General features: G+C 43.1%; 1 protein-coding gene across 2 annotated transcripts; it reads left to right on the forward strand.

The window, feature by feature from the left end:
* The first annotated feature begins 789 nt into the window (after window positions 1–789).
* On the forward strand, window positions 790–19,115 carry LOC115151063 (ATP-dependent RNA helicase DDX19B). 2 transcript variants are annotated; one of them, XM_029695011.1, is made up of 12 exons: window positions 790–1,187; window positions 1,797–1,836; window positions 1,942–2,046; window positions 2,274–2,409; window positions 3,604–3,696; window positions 3,911–4,013; window positions 4,227–4,341; window positions 8,318–8,495; window positions 8,604–8,841; window positions 9,231–9,393; window positions 17,309–17,500; window positions 17,755–19,115. In XM_029695011.1, the coding sequence occupies exons 1-12, from the start codon at window positions 1,131–1,133 to the stop codon at window positions 17,814–17,816; spliced, it is 1,482 nt and encodes a 493-aa protein (XP_029550871.1). In that variant the 5' UTR covers window positions 790–1,130; the 3' UTR covers window positions 17,817–19,115. The 2 variants fall into 2 exon arrangements, with proteins under 2 accessions (XP_029550871.1, XP_029550872.1); XM_029695012.1 differs by lacking the exon at window positions 790–1,187 and having other exon boundaries at window positions 1,796–1,837; window positions 1,935–2,046.
* The last annotated feature ends 1,849 nt before the right edge of the window (window positions 19,116–20,964 follow it).

The following is a 20,964-nucleotide window of genomic DNA, read 5'->3' on the forward strand; positions in this document are numbered from 1 at the left end:
CATCCCGTCTCTCTCTCTCGCTCTCTGTCCATCCATCCCAGCGGAACGAGACCAAGCAAGGTGTTAAATCAATTCTGCATGTAATGAAGCAGCAGCAGTAGCCGCAGGGAAGTCAAGCTTCAGAGAGGTGACCTCTGGCTCTCTGTGGGTTTAATCAATGCTGTGTCTGGACAATGCAGCTGGACACACAAACACAAAGAAAGAGAGTGAGTGAGTGAGTGAGTGAGTGAGTGAGTGAGAGAGAGAAAGTGACAGACAGACAGACAGACAGACAGACAGACAGACAGACAGACAGACAGGGTCTTTAGGTGCCCTGTGGTTCTGTGGGTCAGGGCTTTGGGCTTGCTTGCATCCAGCGATGTGACAAGAGTAAATACAGAACACAATTCCATAGACTGTCTATAAACAACTGAACACAGCCATTACCTGAGCTATGAATGGATTCCTACTGCCGAAGTCTTCATCTTCATTGCAAATAGTTGCAAACTGTTCCCTAAAATCTATGAAATGACTTGAATGCAACCACTATCCCAGTTTTCCAAGACAGGACGTTTAGGGCGACATCTAAAGGCTGAGTAAAGTATTTCATATTGTGAGAAAATATTTTACGGCAGATAAATTATTGAACGCATCGGCAATTATTGAGAAAATGTGTAAAACTCCGTCGGAAATACAATAATATTATCCAGAAAGGGCGATTTTTTTGTAAATGCACAACATAGAATTGGAGAGTTTTGAATGCACTTTTCTTGTTCCAGTTGGGTGTTGGGAGGAACTATTTTGCTCGCTCTTGTCTCATTCTCCATCCAGACCTTTTTACGGACGTACAGGTGCATTCCAGAGCGGTCCTCACTAGTTACCCCCTGACACAAAGTCATACAACCCGTCTATTTCTTCAAATACTCTTAAAATTAGATTTTAAACCAAAAAAAATAAATCGATGTTGACTTTGTGGCTGTAGTAACTAGTGGAAACCATCTGGAGCCGAATCCCGTCACGTCGTTGTACAACTAGTTTCTTTTTCAGACTTTGGAAACACTTTCCTAGCTCGGTTGTCTGTTCGGTGTCGAAACTAGAGGGAATCCGGCGGTGAGAAGAGTACGAGGGTGACTGAACAAACAGCTGACATCATGGCAACGGACTCCTGGGCCCAGGCTGTGGACGAACAAGAAGCCGCGGCGGAATCGGTAAAGCACTAGCCCAACTGCGCTTTTTGACAAATGTTAGTCCGTGTACCTTATGCATCTGGCTACTGCGTCCTCTGTTTATCCATCACGGCAACTTACCTAAATGTATTGTGAGCAATGAACATTGTATGCGTGACTCCGACTCCCTCAATCCTAAAAAACCGATCACCATGACGACTAACGCTCGCTAGTTAACCAAGTGAGCTAACATTCTGACTTGACTAGCCAGATCAACTAGTAACAAGTGGTTGTTCTGATGGCAATGCGTGACATTACGCTTATTACACACTTTGATTTCGTACTGGATTTCAATTATTGCTTCTCTCTCGACATGTTCATGAGCATGCCATCTGTCCAGGGAGCTGAAGATCCCTAAAGTGGCCGGGCACGCGTGTGTGAATAGTGGGTTGACGTTCACCCCACTCATCGACCTGTCAGTTGTCTTGAGTCAAAGTTCTCTCATGACTCCAATGGGTTCTCGAGAACTAAGGCAAAGCCAGCAATCAGTCTTTGTTCGTAATTCTAAGTGTGCACCTGAAATGACAAGTAACGACATAATCAAAATGCCTGCACCTACCAAAAAAAACAGTCAAGGTTTTTGTTTCCTAGATTGGTAGCCTGCAAATCAAAGACAAGCTTGAGGAAAATGGTAAGAGAAGTTCTCAGCCTCTTAGGTCTATAAACACATTTCTTTTAAAACGTATACTTTGTCCTGAGAACACAAGCTAACAAATAACATATTGAACCCACACAGGCACAGCAAGCACCGCAACAACAACCGCAGCAGCAGCAAGTGCATCAACGCCTGCAAAGATGGAAGGAGGCGAGGGAAACAAAACGGAGGAGGAAGACGACAAAGGTGGGCACAACCAAGACAAAATACAACAGACCATTACAGCTTGGCCTCACAGAATACTGTTACTTATTTATAGTATGCTTAAGCTTACTTTGACAGAAAGCCTGGGTCGCCTTCAATGACCAGATGTTCATGGAAAAGTTCAATGTTGTCAAAGTACTGCTACATTCTTCAACTTGTAACAGCATGTCCAAACTGACATCTCTTCTGGTGTGTTTTATGTTCCTTAGATGACAAGGCGGCACAGTCGTTGTTGAATAAGTTGATACGCAGTAATCTAGTGAACACAACCAATCAAGTAGAGGTCCTTCAGCGGGATCCTAACTCTCCACTCTACTCTGTAAAATCATTTGAGGAGCTGCGGCTGTAAGTAATGCTACAAACTGTCCAGCTATAGACGGTCAAGAGTGCACATACAGGGGGTCGGGATTATTAGGCATCAAATGGAAGGAAACAGACTGAAACGGGCACGGAATACCTGAAATTAACTTGTCCCCCTCCAAAAATATATATTTTTTGCTCACTGTTGCAAAAATATTTTTTTTTAAATTCAGTTGCGAGTCTTATTGAACACAACCAATGTGTTATGAATGTGTTTTTTTCCATGGTGCCCTGTCTCCTTTTCTCTCTTTAAAGTGCCAATGCAGCCATTATTATTTTTTTTATCTCTATCAAATCATTTCTGGGTACCAATTAAGTACCTTACTGTGACTGTTTTCAATTACAATTGTAAAAAATAAGCAAATATCTGCTTAGCAATGAGCAATTTCTCAAGCAATAACTTTAGAACTTTAAGACTGTCTTTGAGTGGTCTGAGGGAGGGGCCTAATGGAGGGATATGTAACCTGAACTAGGTTTGAAACTCATTGGCTGCATTCCAAACACTTAACAGGCACACCCTCTCCCCTCAGCCCTCAAATTAAGTGGACACTTCTGATGACGTATCATGACGTCTGACGAGTTTACACTTGCAGGGCAAGGGGCGAGGGAGGAAGAAATTAATTTTAAATGGACCGCCCTTCCTGGAAATTCGTCACTCGTTCGTCCCGCGACAATTGTGTTTTCAGCTACCGGTAGCTTGTAGGTGCTTTATATGCGCTACGGTCAATTATGATTGCATGTCTACTTATATTAACTATATAATTATTAATATACGCTTACTGTATGATAGCTAGCAAATTAATTGGCTAACTAACGTTAGCCTGCCTAGCTACTTCTGAAGAAGGAAAATGTTTTATTTCTACAATTTCCAAAAGCTAACCTAACAAAAACATCATTACTTTTACGAGACTTATTTACATTCGTTTTTACTTACACTTTTGTGTTGACTCCATGTTGAAGTTTTACGAAAACTCCATCCCACCAAAACAGGCAGAAATTTCAAGCAGGGTTTTCAAACCGCTCTTACACTAAAAGTGCATTTTCATTTTCACAATTTCACAGAATTATTCCAACCTCATACATAGTGTGGAAATATATAAAACAGAAGAAAATCGTGTTTTTGACTGCACTCGGCCTTTAATGCTCACTGTGTCCTTTCCCACCTTCCCGTCCTCACAGTAAACCTCAGCTGCTTCAGGGAGTATACGCCATGGGCTTCAACCGCCCCTCCAAAATCCAAGAGAACGCTTTACCCTTGATGCTCGCAGAACCGTGAGTTTACAGAGAGCTTCATCTGGATTTGAGTTAAAACACGAGATCACTACCAAGAGTCTACCTCCCACACTCTATCTTGCTCTTCCCCATTTAATACATTTTCATTTAACTTCTCTGCATGGCCATTAAACGATCGTTAAGCTCTCTCTCTCTCCTCTCTTCTGGCGACTACTTTTTTTGTTGATCTGTCCTGTGCTCTCGCGGCTGCCAGCCCACAGAACCTGATAGCCCAGTCTCAGTCAGGGACGGGGAAGACGGCTGCTTTCGTCCTGGCCATGCTCAGTCACGTCGACCCCAACAACAAGTTTCCTCAGGTGAGTCTGACCTCTCGACCCAGACATGTTCATTAGGACACACCGGCGTCACAGGTAGTACGTCCAAACGTACCTAATGAACATGACCCAGGTGTAAAGGGGCAAGACTGCATGGCTGTGTCTCCATTGTTCATAGTGGCGTACTTTGGGCATTAGTAGGTGAGATGTTTAATAGCACTTTTATCTAACACCTTACTCTCTCCTCTCCCCTAGTGTCTGTGCGTGTCTCCCACTTATGAGCTGGCCCTACAGACAGGGAAGGTCATTGAGCAGATGGGGAAGTACTACTCTGAGGTCAAACTAGTCTATGCCATCAGAGGAAACAAACGTAAGTCTTATTACTTAGTCCTTTGCTGTCTCTTAAAAAAGGTTGCAAAATGCTAGTATAATATAAAAATCCAGGTTAATTTATGCAGTTTTTAAATGGTTTTAGTTCAAAAAGTGTATATAGTATCAAATCTTTTGACAAGCAATCTAAGTAAAGTCAGTCTGAACGTCTCAGCGTTGGTTTGGAGTTGATGGTGAAAGAGGAGAGGTCGAGAATTGTATATTTTTTTCTAGTGTACGGACCTTTTTGCCAACCGAAATGCATTGATATCCGTAGCAACGGTGCAATTTGCTTTACTCAATGAAGCGACATGAGAGAGGTGTTGGTTAGCTAACTGCTTTCCGTCACTCTAAACTCTGACAAACAGCTGTTATTGGTAGAATAATTATGTTCTAGATTCTGTTCCAGATTTTAATGGCACAGAAATAGACCAAGATGTCACACCCTCTAAGTTTGTGTGAGTATCCATAGCAACAGCTCTGTTTGGGCTGCATAATGATGAGACATAAGAGAGTAGTTAGCTAGCTTTTGTCACTCTAAACTCCTACAAACAGCTAACCTTTTATTATTGGTAGAATATATTTTTTGTTCAAACCAGATTTGAATAGCACTATATGAAGATTTCATACTCTTTAAGTTTTTGTCTGACTTGTGGGGGAGTGGTCAAAACAGTAGTTGTTTTGGAAATGTATGTGTTAATGCAGTTACTAAAATAGATGTATCGTTTGATCCGTAGCTGATATATTTTTGTTCTGCAAAAGTTAGATAAAATGTTGTTGATGCAGTTACTTAAACAGCTGTAAAGTTTGATTGGTATTTGATAATTCTGTTAATATTTCAGATTTCTATCGCAGAGAAATATAGGAAGGTTTCATATGCTTTAACTTTTTGTCTAAATTGATTGCAAAGTGGTCAATGTAGCTGATGTGTCATAAATTACATTGTTTACAGTGTATGTTAGTGATGATGTCACAATGGGAAGTTTTAGAAGAGCCAAACTCAACTGGTATACTGCGATCTGGGTCCGGGCCCAGAGAAGGGTCAATCCGGACCGGACCACATCGCATTTTGTTACAAAGTAAAATTATTTTTAGACAGCTTTTAAAAAAAAAAATAATAATCTACCAGGCGCAGCACTCTTTAACTCCGCAACCTCTCTTTCTTGCTCTCTCTCGAAGCAACGGCCACCTACTACTAGTGCCCCGTCTAATCCAATCGCGTGGTTATATGCGGATACAAGAAACCGCGTCTTACGCAATCACATCAATCCAAATATCCTCTGTGGAACCTTGGGACAGGCAGAAAGAAACAAAGATTTGACCGTGGTTCAACTGTTAATATCACAGATAGAAGGAACTTAGTTACCAGTAATATAGCTTGTAAAAATTAAAGGTTGACTCTGAAAACCGTATTTTCAAAGACAATTGGATGGAACAGCATGTATTCATTCTCCCCGCAACTAGCACAAAACTAGCACATATGTGCCCGATATGCAGTGAGTCCTTAGCTCTTGTGAATAGTCCCAATGTTCAGCGCCGTTATGACACCAGACATAGTAAATTGGATCAGACGTATCCCCTGAACACGGAGGTGAGAACAAACAAGATTAACTAACTCAAATCCCAATATGAGATGTTCACCAAAGTCCTTGTCAGTTCCCTGACAGCCCGACAATGTGCAATGGAGTTTTCACTGAGGATAGCTTGGGTTTTGGGAAAACACCAACAAAAAAAACATGTTCAGACGCTGAGATGATAAAATAATGCGTGTAAAGTTGCTGACACCTTGCTTGAAGGTAAACGAAAAGATGAGCTCAGGGAAAAGATCAAAACAGATCCCACTGTCAGATTCCACAACAATGAGGAGGGAGAACTGAAATATTAGCTGAAGATTTAACTTCACAACTTGATGAGGCCATTCAGAATGCACCATGCATTTCATTAGCTGTGGATAAATCAACAGATGACACTGATTATGCCCAGCTTCTGGTGTTTTGTTAGATTTCATAACCAAACAAAGAAGGAATTATGTAAGGAGCTGTTGGGCTTAACAAATCTAGAAGCACAGACACGGGGAGAGGATCTCAATGAGGCCATCAAAGGGTTTAATGACAAAAAGGGGGATAGATCTGAAGTCCGTGGTCTCCATCACCACAAATGACGCTCCAGCCATGACAGGAAGAATGAGGGGACGGGTTGCACATTTGAAAGAGGACCACCCTGACCTGACACATCACTGCATCGTCCATCAATCTGTCCTATGTGCCAGTCGGGGAAAATAATAATATTCTGAGGTCATGACAACGATGATTAAACTGATCAACTTTTTGAGAGAAACATCAACTGCTGCGAGGCATTCTGACAGAGGCCAATGCCAGTTTTGAGGACTTACTACTGCACAATGTCAGATGGCTCAGCAACGGCAGGGTTTTGGAACGCTTGTGGGCCATTTGGGAAAGAAATCAAAGCTTTTGTTTTACTCAGAGCAATAGAGTGACCAGGAAACTGTTTTCTGAGTTTTTGGAAGATGAGAAGATAGAAACAGTTGCATTTTTGACAGACATTACATCACACCTTCAATCAACTGAATGTTAATCTGCAGGGATGGGACAACACAGTGTATGATATAACAGCAGTCTGGGCTTTCCAGAAGAAATTGAAGCTTTTCAAGAATGATCTCCAGGGAGAACTTGTCCGCTTCCCAAATCTGGTGTATATGCAGGGAGACAAAGATGTTTCCAACCATGTTGATTTCATCCAGAAGCTAATGGATAACTTCATGGCTCGCTTTGATGACTTCACTATTGGAAGAGAGCTGCTGCTGCTCATCCAGAACCACTTCTTGGTCACAAATTTGACAGTTGTCAGAAGAAGCGAAACAGTTCTTCAGATTGGTAGATGTTGCATCGCTGCAAATGGAGTTGATTGAGCTGCAAGAAAATGTGGCTTTGAATGAGCAGGCTGGTGTTTTGACTTTGTAAATTTCAGGGGATCGCGGCTGCCTGCAGCTGATGTCCCTGTTCTCAAGAAACTGGCACTATACATCCTGACCATGTTTGGCTCCACATACGGCTGTGAATCAGTCTTATCCACAATGAACTTCTTTTAAAAACAAATACTGCATCAAGCTCACCAATGAACACCTTCTCCAGTGTCTGAGTTGCTCTCACACTTTTGTGCAGAAGTTCAAAGCATTGGCAGGAGACGGAGTGTAATTTCTCTCACTGATGCAATGGAAAGGCCCAGAGTGACTTCTACATGGATATTGCATGGCCCACAGTGACGTTCTGTGCATTAAGATGATTATTTCTGTTCAACTCTCCTTTCTTCTCCAGAATACATGCAGTTTATTTTATTTTAGTGTTTTTAATTCAAGGCCCATGTACAATGGTTCACAGTACACTTTTTGCATAAACAATTATGCAACCACTTTTATTCTTCAGCAATGTTGCACGTTTACATTCAAAAGAAAGTTGTAATTCATTTAAATTCTTAGTCTCATTTAATGTACATTTTACAAAACATGTCGACAACTGTCTTACTACGCTGTACCACAAGGACGATGTCAACCCGGACCTTTGCCACCTAGGAAATTTGTGTCACTGGACCTTCTCAAAGAGTAGTTGAGTACCCCTGCTCTAGTGTTGAAAAAATAAGTCCCATTAAAGTGAATGGATGGACCAAAAGAAAGTCAAATGATGAAAGATATATGCATGCAAATGATGTATGAAAGATGTATGCAAATCAAAAAGTTGTATGCAAGCAACCTAACCCAGATTATGTGTAACGTTAGAATGGCGTTTCTAGCTTAAACGGTGTAAGAGGAGTAGCCAGCGGAAGAAGAATAAGAAGTAGTATGACGAAGAGCTAAAGTCGGGACTTTTGCTTCGCAAGTCTCACCTAAATATCAGACCCACAGTTTGGTTTGGGTTAGCACTATAGTGAGAAAAGGGTGATCTCTTTTCCTCTCCCCACAGTGCAGAGAGGCACGCAGCTCCAGGAGCAGGTGGTGATTGGGACGCCAGGCACCATGCTGGACTGGTGTCTGAAGTTTAAATTCATCGACCCCAAGAAGATTAAAGTGTTTGTCCTGGATGAGGCTGATGTCATGATTGCTACACAGGGACACCAGGACCAGAGCATACGCATTCAAAGGTACACATGCGCACGCACACACACAGATCCCCTCTGTGTTTAAGGATATTGCCTAAAAACCACACCACACTGACCCATTTTCCCCCCCTCTCTCGCTCTGTGTTTTAGGATGCTACCCAAACAGTGTCAGATGCTCCTGTTCTCTGCCACGTTTGAGGAGACGGTGTGGAACTTTGCCCAGCGCATCGTCCCAGACCCCAACATCATCAAGCTGAAGAGGGAAGAGGAGACGCTGGACACCATCAAGCAGTACTACGTCCTCTGTAACAGCAAAGAGGAGAAGTTCATGGCCCTCTGCAACATCTACGGGGCCATCACCATTGCTCAGGCCATGATCTTCTGTCATGTGAGTTAGAGGAGTTATTCGGGGCGAGTAATCTGGACGTTTGCAGGTGCAGAATCACGATCACATAATGAGTAGTTATTTGGGAAGCAAGATTTATAGATGACTCTCTGCAGTGTAGTCGGTCTCAAATACACACAATATATTTTATTTATTCTCAGATAAGAGATGTGGAATATCAGGACATTTTCAATCCCAACTGCCAAGCTTTAAATCTGAACATTTTTTTAATAATGTAAGCAGTATTACCATATTGCTTACACCTATTTGATCATCTCAGATCTACACACGGGGCTAGGGGAGCTGTTTCAAGTGGGTAGGGGGTTGATTTGGTATGTGGTGTTCCTCTCAGTATACTTTATCCCCCTTCTCTGTCCCCCCTTCTCCCTCAGACAAGGAAGACTGCGGGCTGGCTGGCAGGTGAGCTGTCCCGGGAGGGCCACCAGGTGGCGCTGCTCAGTGGGGAGATGCAGGTGGAGCAGAGAGCTGCTGTCATCGACCGCTTCAGAGAAGGAAAGGAGAAGGTCCTGGTCACCACCAACGTCTGCGCCAGAGGTAACTCAACCAACCATACTAACGGGAGCTTTGAATGCATTTAACCAAATTGAATGATCTGTATTGACCCCAGTGGAAATTGTCTACGGTATAGGACTCACTCAGGGACAATACAGACATGCATCAGAAAACATAGACCTGAGAGCTCTTTTAGAGAAAGACTTTCAGTTAAGGTAGTCATACAAGAGCAACTCTGACCCCTGCACACGGCTGTAGTAGACTGATTCATTACACAGGTCTATCTCTACTTGGAAAACTATTGTGTACACTACCTTTTTTTAAATGTTCAAATCAAATTGTGTCACATACATGTGTGTTTAAATCAAATTTTATGCAACTGAATACAACAGTGAAATGCTTACTTACAAGCCCTTAAACAACAATGCTTTAAGAAGTTAATAAATAACTAAGTGATAAGTAAGAAAATAAAGTAACAAATAATTAAACGGCAGCAGTAAAATAACAAGCGAGGTTATATACAGGGGGTACCGGTACAGAGTCAATGTGCAGGGGCACCGGTTAGTTGAGGTAATATATACATGTCGGTAGAGTTAAAGTGACTATGCATAGATTATAAACTGAGAGTAGCAGCAGTGTAAAAGAGGGGTCTGGGTAGCCCTTTTGATTAGCTGTTCAGGAGTCTTATGGCTTGGGTGTAGAAGCTGTTGGACCGAGACTTGGCGCTCCGGTACCGCTTGCCGTGCGGAGAGAACAATCTATGACTAGGGTGGCTGGAGTCTTTGACATAATAGGGCCTTCCTCTGACACTGCCTGGTATGAATCAAATCTAATTTATTTATATAGCCCTTCTTACATCAGCTGATATCTCAAAGTGCTGTACAGAAACCCAGCCTAAAACCCCAAACAGCAAGCAATGCAGGTGTAGAAGCACGGTGGCTAGGAAAAACTTCCTAGAAAGGCCAAAACCTAGGAAGAAACCTAGAGATGAACCAGGCTATGAGGGGTGGCCAGTCCTTTTCTGGCTGTGCCGGGTGGAGATTATAACAGCACATGGCCAAGATGTTCAAATGTTCATAAATGACCAGCATGGTCAAATAATAATAATAATAATCACAGTAGTTGTCGAGGGTGCAACAGGTCAGCACCTCAGGAGTAAATGTCAGTTGGCTTTTCATAGCCGATCATTGAGAGTATCTCTACCGCTCCTGCTGTCTCTAGAGAGTTGAAAACAGCAGGTCTGGGACAGGTAGCACGTCCGGTGAACAGGTCAGGGTTCCATAGCCGCAGGCAGAACAGTTGAAACTGGAGCAGCAAAGTTGGCAGCCATCCACTTCCTTGTGTCTGAAACACAGGCTTCCAGCGAGGGCAATTTTGGGGCTTCACCATGTTTCATTGAAATGTACAGCTGTGTGTCATCTGCATAGCAGTGAAAGCTAACATTATGTTTTCGAATGACATCCCCAAGAGGTAAAATATATAGTGAAAACAGTAGTGGTCCTAAAACGGAACCTTGAGGAACACCGAAATGTACAGTTGATTTGTCAGAGGACAAACCATTCAGAGACAAACTGATATCTTTCTGACAGATAAGATCTAAACCAGGCCAGAACTTGTCCGTGTAGACCAATTTGGGTTTCCAATCTCTCCAAAAGAATGTGGTGATCGATGGTATCAAAAGCAGCACTAAGGTCTAGGAGCACGAGGACAGATGCAGAGCCTCGGTCTGACGCCATTAAAAGGTAATTTACCACCTTCATAAGTGCAGTCTCAGTGCTATGATGGGGTCTAAAACCAGACTGAAGCATTTTGTATACATTGTCTTCAGGAAGGTAGTGAGTTTCTGCGCAACAGCCTTTTCAAAAAAAAATTGAGAGGAATGGGAGATTCAATATAGGCCGATTAGTTTAAAAAAAAATATATATTTTCTTGGTCAAGGTTTGGCTTTTTCAAGAGAGGCTTTATTACTGCCACTTTTAGTGAGTTTGGTACACATCCAGTGGATAGAGAGACGTTTTATTATGTTCAACATAGGAAGCAGCTCTTTCAGTAGTTCAGTTGGAATAGGGTCCAGTATGCAGCTTGAAGTTTGAGGCCATGATTATTTTCATCATTGTGTCAAGAGATATAGTACTAAAACACTTCAGCATCTCCCTTGATCCTAGGTCCTGACAGAGTTCTGCAGACTCAGGACAACTGAGCTTTGGAGGAATACGCAGATTTAAAGAGGAGTCCGTAATTTGCTTTCTAATGATCATGATCTTTTCCTCAAAGAAGTTCATAAATGTATTACTGCTGAAGTGAAAGCCATCCTCTCTTGGGGAATGCTGCTTTTTAGTTAGCTTTGCGACAGTATCAAAAATAAATTTCGGATTGTTCTTATTTTCCTCAATTAGGTTGGAAAAATAGGATGATCGAGCAGCAGTGAGGGCTCCTCGGTACTGCACGGTACTGTCTTTCCAAGCTAGTCGGAAGACTTCCAGTTTGGTGTGGCGCCATTTCCGTTACAATTTTCTGGAAGCTTGCTTCAGAGCTCGGTTATTTTCTGTATATCAGGGAGCTAGTTTCTTATGACAAATGTTTTTAGGGGTGCAACTGCATCTAGGGTATTGCGCAAGGTTAAATTGAGTTCTTCAGTTAGGTGGTTAACTGATTTTTGTCCTCTGACGTCCTTGGGTAGGCAGAGGGAGTCTGGAAGGGCATCAAGGAATCTTTTGGTTGTCTGAGAATTTATAGCACGACTTTTGATACTCCTTGGTTGGGGTCTGAGCAGATTATTTGTTGCGATTGCAAACGTAATAAAATGGTGGTCCGATAGTCCTGGATTATGAGAAAAAATATTAAGATCCACAACATTTATTCCATGGGACAAAACTAGGTCCAGAGTATGACTGTGGCAGTGAGTAGGTCCGGAGACATGTTGGACAAAACCCACTGAGTCGATGATGGCTCCGAAATCCTTTTGGAGTGGGTCTGTGGACTTTTCCATGTGAATATTAAACTCACCAAAAACGAGAATATTATCTGCTATGACTACAAGGTCCGATAGGAATTCAGGGAACTCAGTGAGAAACGCTGTATATGGCCCAGGAGGCCTGTAAACAGTAGTTATAAAAAGTGATTGGGTAGGCTGCATAGATTTCATGACTAGAAGCTCAAAAGACAAATGTTTTTTTGTAAATTGAAATTTGCTATCGTAAATGTTAGCAACACCTCCGCCTTTTGCGGGATGCGCGAGGGATATGGTCACTAGTGTAACCAGGAGGTGAGGCCTCATTTAACACATTAAATTCATCAGGCTTAAGCCATGTTTCAATCACATCAAGATTATGATCAGTGATTAGTTCATTGACTATAACTGCCTTGGAAGGGAGGGATCTAACATTAAGTAGCCCTATTTTGAGATGTGAGGTATCACGATCTCTTTCAATAATGGCAGGAATGGAGAAGGTCTTTATTCTAGTGAGATTGCTAAGGCGAACACCGCCCTGTTTAGTTTTGCCCAACCTAGGTCGAGGCACAGACACGGTCTCAATGGGGATAGCTGAGCTGACTACACTGACTGTGCTAGTGGCAGACTCCACTAAGCTGGCAGGCTGGTTAATAGCCTGCTGCCTGGCCTGCTATAGAGGTCCTGGATGGCAGGAAGCTTGGCACCAGTGATGTACTGTCCCGTACGCACTACCCTCTTTGCGGTCGGAGGCCGAGCAGTTGCCATACCAGGCTGTGATGCAACCGGTCAGGATGCTCTCGATGGTGCAGCTGTAGACCCTTTTTGAGGATCTGAGGACCCATGCCAAATCTTTTTAGTCTCCTGAGGGGGAATAGGCTTTGTCGTGCCCTCTTCACGACTGTCTTGGTGTAATTGGACCATGATAATTTGTTGATGACGTGGACACCAAGGATCTTGAACCTCTCAACCTGTTCCACTACAGCCCCGTTGATGAAAATGGGGGCATGCTCGGTCCTCCTTTTCCTGTAGTACACAATCATCTCGTTTGTCTCCAATCACGTTGAGGGAGAGGTTGTTGTCCTGGCACCACATGACCAGGTCTCTGACCTCCCTATAGGCTGTCTCATCGTTGTCTGTGATCAGACCTACCACTGTTGTCATTCACAAACTTAATGATGGTGTTGGAGTTGTCTGGCCATGCAGTCATGGGGGAACAGGGAGTACGGGAGAGGACTGAGCACACACCCCTGAGGGGCCCCTGTGTTGAGGATCAGCATGGTGGATGTGTTGTTATCTACCCTTACCACCTGGGGGGGCCGCCCGTCAGGAAGTCCAGGATCCAGGTGCAGAGGGAGGTGTTTAGTCCCAGGATCCTTAGCTTAGTGATGAGCTTTGAGGGCGCTATGGTGTTGCATGCTTACATACAGTGAGGGGGAAAAAGTATTTGATCCCCTGCTGATTTTGTATGTTTGCCCACTGACAAAGAAATGATCAGTCTATAATTTTAAATGGTAGTTTTATTTGAACAGTGAGAGATAGAATAACAACAAAAAAATCCAGAAAAACATATGTCAAAAATGTTATAAAATTATTTGCATTTTAATGAGGGAAATAAGTATTTGACCCCTCTGCAAAACATGACTTAGTACTTGGTGGCAAAAACCTTGTTGGCAATCAGAGGTCAGATGTTTCTTGTAGTTGGCCACCAGGTTTGCACACATCTCAGGAGGGATTTTGTCCCACTCCTCTTTGCAGATCTTCTCCAAGTCATTAAGATTTCGAGGCTGACGTTTGGCAACACGAACCTTCAGCTCCCTCCACAGATTTTCTATGGGATTAAGGTCTGGAGACTGGCTAGGCCACTCCAGGACCTTAATGTGCTTCTTCTTGAGCCACTCCTTTGTTGCATTGGCTGTGTGTTTTGGGTCAATGTCATGCTGGAATACCCATCCATGACCCATTTTCAATGCCCTGGCTGAGGGAACGAGATTCTCACCCAAGATTTGACGGTACATGGCCCCGTCCATCGTCCCTTTGATGTGGTGAAGTTGTCCTGTCCCCTTAGCAGAAAAACACCCCCAAAGCATAATCTTTCCACCTCCATGTTTGACGGTGGGGAGGGTGTTCTTGGGGTCATAGGCAGCATTCCTCCTCCTCCAAACACGGCGAGTTGAGTTGATGCCAAAGAGCTCCATTTTGGTCTCATCTGACCACAACACTTTCACCCAGTTGTCCTCTGAATCATTCAGATGTTCATTGGCAAACTTCAGACGGGCATGTATATGTGCTTTCTTGAGCAGGGGGACCTTGCGGGCGCTGCAGGATTTCAGGCCTTCACGGCGTAGTGTGTTACCAATTGTTTTCTTGGTGACTATGGTCCCAGCTGCCTTGAGATCATTGACAAGATCTTCCCGTGTAGTTCTGGGCTGATTCCTCACCGTTCTCATGATCATTGCAACTCCACAAGGTGAGATCTTGCATGGAGCCCCAGGCCGAGGGAGATTGACAGTTCTTTTGTGTTTCTTCCATTTGCGAATAATCGCACCAACTGTTGTCACCTTCTCACCAAGCTGCTTGGCGATGGTCTTGTAGCCCATTCCAGCCTTGTGTAGGTCTACAATCTTGTCCCTGACATCCTTGGAGAGCTCTTTGGTCTTGGCCATGGTGGAAAGTTTGGAATCTGATTGATTGATTGCTTCTGTGGACAGGTGTCTTTTATACAGGTAACACGCTGAGATTAGGAGCACTCCCTTGAAGAGTGTGCTTCTAATCTCAGCTCGCTACCTGTATAAAAGACACCTGGGAGCCAGAAATCTTTGATTGAGAGGGGGTCAAATACTTATTTCCCTCATAAAAATGCAAATCAATTTATAAAATTTTTGACACGTTTTTTTTCTCAATTTTTTTGTTGTTATTCTGTCTCTTACTGTTCAAATAAACCTACCATTACAATTATAGACTGATCATTTCTTTGTCAGTGGGCAAACGTACAAAATCAGCAGGGGATCAAATACTTTTTCCCCTCATTGTAGGTGTTCCTTTTGTCCAGGTGGGAAAGGGCAGTGTGGAGTGCAATAGAGATTGCATCATCAGTTGGGGCGGTATGCAAATTGGAGTGGGTCTAGTGTTTCTGGGATAATGGTGTTGATCTGAGCTATGACCAGCCTTTCAAAGAACTTCATGGCTACTGATGTGAGTGCTTCAGGTTGGTAGACATGTAGGCAGGTTAACTTAGTGTTCTTGGGCACAGGGACTATGGTGGTCTGCTTGAAACATGTTGGTATTAAAGACTCGGTCAGGAACAGGTTGAAAATGTCAGTGAAGACACTTGCCAGTTGGTCAGCGCATGCTCGGAGTACACGTCCTGGTGATCCATCTGGCCTTGTGAATCTTGTCCTGTTTAAAGGTCTTACTCACTTTGGCTACGGAGAGCATGATCACACAGTCATCCGGAACAGCTTAAGCTCTCATGCATGCTTCAGTGTTGCTATCCTCGAAGTGAGCATAGAAGTAATTTAGCTCGTTTGGTAGGCTCGTGTCACTGGGCAGCTCGCGGCTGTGCTTCCCTTTGTAGTCTGTAATAGTTTGCAAGCCCTGCCACATCCGACGAGCGTCGGAGCCGGTGTAGTACGATAACATTTTTGTCCTGTATTGATGCTTTGCCTGTTTGTTGGTTCGTCGAGGGCATTGCAGGTTTTCTTATAAGCTTCCGGGTTAGAGTCCCGCTCCTTGAAAGCATCAGCTCTACCCTTTAGCTCAGTGCGGATGTTGCTTGTAATCCATGGTGTCTGCTTGGGGTATGTACGTATGGTCACTGTGGGGATGACATCATCGATGCACTTATTGATGAAGCCAATAACTTACGTGGTGTAATCCTCAATGCCACCGAAAGAATCGTGGAACATGTTCCAGTCTTACTCACGTCGGCCACGGAGGAGAGCCCACATTCCTTGGTAGTGTGCCGCGTCGGCGGCACTGTGCTATTCTCAAAGCGGGCGAAGTTGTTTAGCTTGTCCAGAAGCAAGACGTCGGGGTCTCGTGTCTGAGCCGTTGAATTGCGACTCCACTTTGTCTCTATACTGACATTTTGCCTGTTTGATTGCCTTACGGAAGGAATAATTACACTGTTTGTATTCGGTCATATTCCCAGTCACCTTGCCATGGTTTAATGCGATGGTTCGCACTTCCAGTTTTGCCCGAATGGTTTCTGATTAGGGTAGGTTTTAATAGTCACAGTGGTTACAACATCTCCTATACACTTCCTGATAAACTCACCCACCGTATCAGTGTATTCGTCAATGTTATTTTCAGAGGCTACCCGGAACATATCCCAGTCCGCGGAATCAAAACAATCTTGAAGCGTTGATTCCGATTGGTCAGACCAGTGTTGAATATACCTTAGCACAGGTACTTCCTGTTTTGAGTTTCTGCCTATAGGAAGGGAGGAGCAAAATGGACTCGTGATCAGATTTTCCGAAGAGAGGTCGGGCCTTGTAGGCATCCCAGAAGTTGGAGTAGCAGCGGTTTAGTGTTTTAACAGCTTGAGTTCTGCAGTCAATGTGTTGACTGCAGAACGCCCTGAGCTCGTCAACTTTATTATCCAGAGAATGAACATTAGCGAGTAATATACTCTGAAGTGGTGGGTGGTGTGTGCACCTCCTGAGTCGGACTTGAAGTCCACTCCGAGTATCTCTCCTCTGCCGGCGGTGTTTTTGGTCAGCTTCTGGAATCAGTTCAATTGCCCTGGGGGATACTAACAAAGGATCTGATTTGGGAAAGTCATATTCCTGGTCGTAATTCTGGTGAGTTGCCGCTGCTCTGATATCCAAAAGTTATTTCCGGCTGTATGTAATAACACAAAAAAATCTGGGCTAATAATGGTAGAAATAACACAAAAAAAGAATACTGCGAAGTTTCCTAGAAGCACAGCAGCCTTATCTGTCGGCGCCAAATGATCTGTCCATCCATCCACCCTTTCTCATGTCTTTCTGACCTTCCCTCCAGGTATTGATGTGGAGCAGGTTTCCGTGGTGATAAACTTCGACCTGCCGGTGGACAGAGATGGTAACCCAGACAATGAGACGTACCTGCACCGGATTGGCCGCACAGGTCGTTTTGGGAAGAGGGGATTGGCCATCAACATGGTGGACAGCAAATTCAGCATGAATGTCCTCAACAAGATCCAGGATCACTTCAGTAAGTCACGATGGAAATGTTATGTTGTGCAATATTTCTCTATATTAATTTCTGCATGCTATATGATACAGAAATAATGAATTATCAACCAAGAACAAAATAACAAAACTTTAGACGACTTATGTCCACTGCAGATTTATCCAGTTTAGCTAGTCATCCATTTTCTTCTGAGATATAACATATTATTGTTTTTTTTCTCTCCATAAGACAATAGTCTTTAGAAGGACCTAATCCTTATTCCCCATCATCCACAGATAAGAACATTGAGAAGCTGGACACAGATGATCTGGATGAGATTGAAAAAATTGCAAGCTGAAGAGAGTGTGTACGTCTACAACCTGACTGCTACAGCCTCTTACCTTCCACACCAACTCCTTAGACTCCTCCTCCGCCCCCCCCCCCCCCAACCCCACACTGACTGTACTCCTACAGTGTTTTATAGTTTTATCTTCAAGTTGAAGTAGAGCCAAGCCACAAACACAGCTATAATGTTTACATGTGGTGGAAATGTTTTATATCTCTGGTATTTTTAATAAGTCTCTGAAATGTACCAGTTTCACTCTTTGTACTTCTAAATGAATAAAGTCTGTAATATTAGGGCATATTGTCTATGTCTGCATTGTAATCCCATGGTACAATGGTAGGCTTAGAGCACAATGGATTGAGCTTAGCTTTTTTTAAATTATGCAAATGAAATGTTACTTGTAGTACCGGTGTCTTCCCAGTTCATGCATTACTTTTGGTGGAGTGGAAACAGGTGCTATCATTTTACAGAGATTTTTGTATAAAGGCCCAGTGCAGCCATGTGATATTCCTGTGTTTTATAATATTTCCACCCTGAGGTTGGAATAATACTGTAAAATTGTGAAAATGATAATACATTTTTAGTGTAAGAGCTTTTTGGAAAGACTACATGAAATTTCAGCCTGTTTTTGTGGGATGTAGTTTTCACCATACGGCAAATTAGTTAATAGACCGATTTTTAAAGAGTTCCAAACCTCTCTGTTAATAACATCTAATTTACAGTTTCCCCAGACCAGGGTTTCTCAAACCCTGTCCCCAGGTGCACTTTTAGTGTTTTGCCCAAGCAATACACAGCTGATTCAAATAATCAAAGCTTGATGATGATGATGATGATGAGTTGGTTATTTGAATCAGCTCTGTATTGCTTGGGCAAAAACCAAAATGTGCACCCATCACAGTAAGTTACTTAATTGTTTTCCAGAAGGGATTTGATATTAGGGTAAAATGGCTGCAGTGGACCTTTAACCCAGTCCCTGATCACCAATATGAATGAGATCTCCAGGGAAGTATAGTGCATAATCAGGAAAATTAGCTGAATGCTGATAAGTAGCACAAAGACTGAAATAATGTGGTGTTTTGAGAGGTTTTACAAAGCTACTTTGGTGATTGTTGGGTTCAGGAGTATATGCAAACTTTTATCAACCTTTCATTGTGCCTCTAGTACAGTAAAGTGTTGAAATCACAACCTCCGATAGTTAGTTTCAGGTTTTTCCCCTCAATGCATACTTCTATGGCAAAAGGGATATGGAGAAAACATAACTTTTACTACTTTTTTATCCCATAAAGTACAGTTAAATAAAAAATATAAATGCAACAATTTCAAAGATTTTACTGAGTTACAGTTTTATATAAGGAAGTCAGTCAATTGAAATATATTTATTAGGCCCTAATCTGGATTACACGTGACTGGGCATGGTTGGGTCTGGGAAGGCATTGGTCCACCCACTGGGGAGCCAGGCCCAGCCAATGAGTTGGAGGTGGCTTATGGTAGAGAAATTAACATTCAATTCTCTGGCAACAGCTCTGGTGGATGTTCCTGCAGTCAGCAGTGAGAGAAGGGAGAGAGAGAAAGATGGCTGCATGTGAGCTCTCGCAACGTTTTTTACAAAAGGATCGATTTGGAGTTAGATAAACTTGGATTTTTCGGCAGGGACATATGAAGGATGCTACCCTCCACAGCATGGCCTTTGCTCCAGATCAGAACTCCAAACCAACAACTTAATTTTGGACAAAATTAATTGGAGGGATTACTGCTACCAAGGAAATGATTTTTTTCAAGCTATACAGCAGAGACCTGAGGACACCATCCAACCTGGAACTGAGTGAGTAGTGTTTGGTCTGATTCTATTTTGAAACCTGAGAAGAAGAAAAATGAAGTACTTTACAATGATATATTTTACTTTGTGGGGACTGAATGCTGAGTTAAGGCTGCCAGGCTTGCTAAGACGGACCAGATACAACTTCAATTAGCACTGAGGTGAGAGGAGTCGAGGCCTTTGGGCCCAACAAGTGGCACGACCAACTCCGTCTGCCCAACCCAAATCCAGAGGTCTTTGAAGCCACCTCCCGTTGTTCAGAGGCCATCCACTGACATTTTCTACAATAAATCTGCCTCCAGAAATAAAAGCTTCTCCCAAATGGATGACACCTACTCCCGTTGCCTGCTGCACTGCTGCTTGGATTCTACCTGGTGACCTGTTTACTGTCTGTCCTGGCCCGTCTCCCTCTGTCTGGTACAGGTGCCCCCACCACACTCCCGCCTCTCTCCCGAGCTTTCACTCGCCTCCAGCACACACGCACTGTTGGGGAAAGTGACCTTGACCTTACAATGGCTAGCCCCAAGTCGTTATATATTAAAAAATGTTCTTGTGCATTTTGCTATTTGCCTCATGACTCCTGCATGCTTTGTTGACTATGAACTTTCTTGTTTACCCAAACGTGGGACAGACTGTTTGTTCCCACACTCGGGACTCTGACTCTATTGGTCACACAGACATTTGGCCTCCACATCCTATTCTAACCACCTCTCACCGGCTTTGTATTCATGTTACCTGGTGGAATTGCTGTACAATATGATCTTGTTGCCATCTGGTGCACATTCACAATCATAAATCAACACTGCAGAGCTCTCCCTGTCCTCTGCCGTGCCTTGATTGTATTACTGCCAATTATATGTGGAAATCAGATCAGCTCTAAAGTAAATTAACTGTTTTATATTAAAATGGGTAGATAAATATTTTTGGGGTAAATTGTTCATGCTTTAGCTCTATGCTTATCTTGTTTCCACTACAAATAAAGTACATATAGTGCCTTCGGAAAGCATTCAGACCCCATTACTTTACCCTCATTTTGTTTTATTACAGCTTTATTCAAAATAAGAACAGAAATACCTTATTTACATAAGTATTCAGCCACTTTGCTATGAGATTCGAAATTGAGCTTAGGTGCATACTGTTTCCATGGATCATCCTTGAGATATTTCTACAACTTGATTGGAGTCCACCTGTGGTAAATTCAATTGATCAGACAGGATTTGGAAAGGCACACATGTCTATATAAGGTCCCACAGTTGATAGTGCATGGGCAAAAACCAAGCCATGAGGTCGAAGGAATTGTCTGTAGAGCTCCAAGACAGCATTGTGTAGAGGAACAGATCTGGG

The sequence above is a fragment of the Salmo trutta genome, chromosome 16 (genome assembly GCF_901001165.1).
Source record: "Salmo trutta chromosome 16, fSalTru1.1, whole genome shotgun sequence".
NCBI classification, from domain to species: domain Eukaryota; kingdom Metazoa; phylum Chordata; class Actinopteri; order Salmoniformes; family Salmonidae; genus Salmo; species Salmo trutta.

Coding starts and splice junctions, on each gene's coding strand:
- LOC115151063 (XM_029695011.1), top strand. CDS start 1,131: ATGGCAACGGACTCCTGGGCCCAGGCTGTGGACGAACAAGAAGCCGCG. Junction 2,410..3,603: donor TCATTTGAGGAGCTGCGGCT/GTAAGTAATGCT, acceptor CCGTCCTCACAG/TAAACCTCAGCTGCTTCAGG. Junction 4,342..8,317: donor TGCCATCAGAGGAAACAAAC/GTAAGTCTTATT, acceptor CTCTCCCCACAG/TGCAGAGAGGCACGCAGCTC.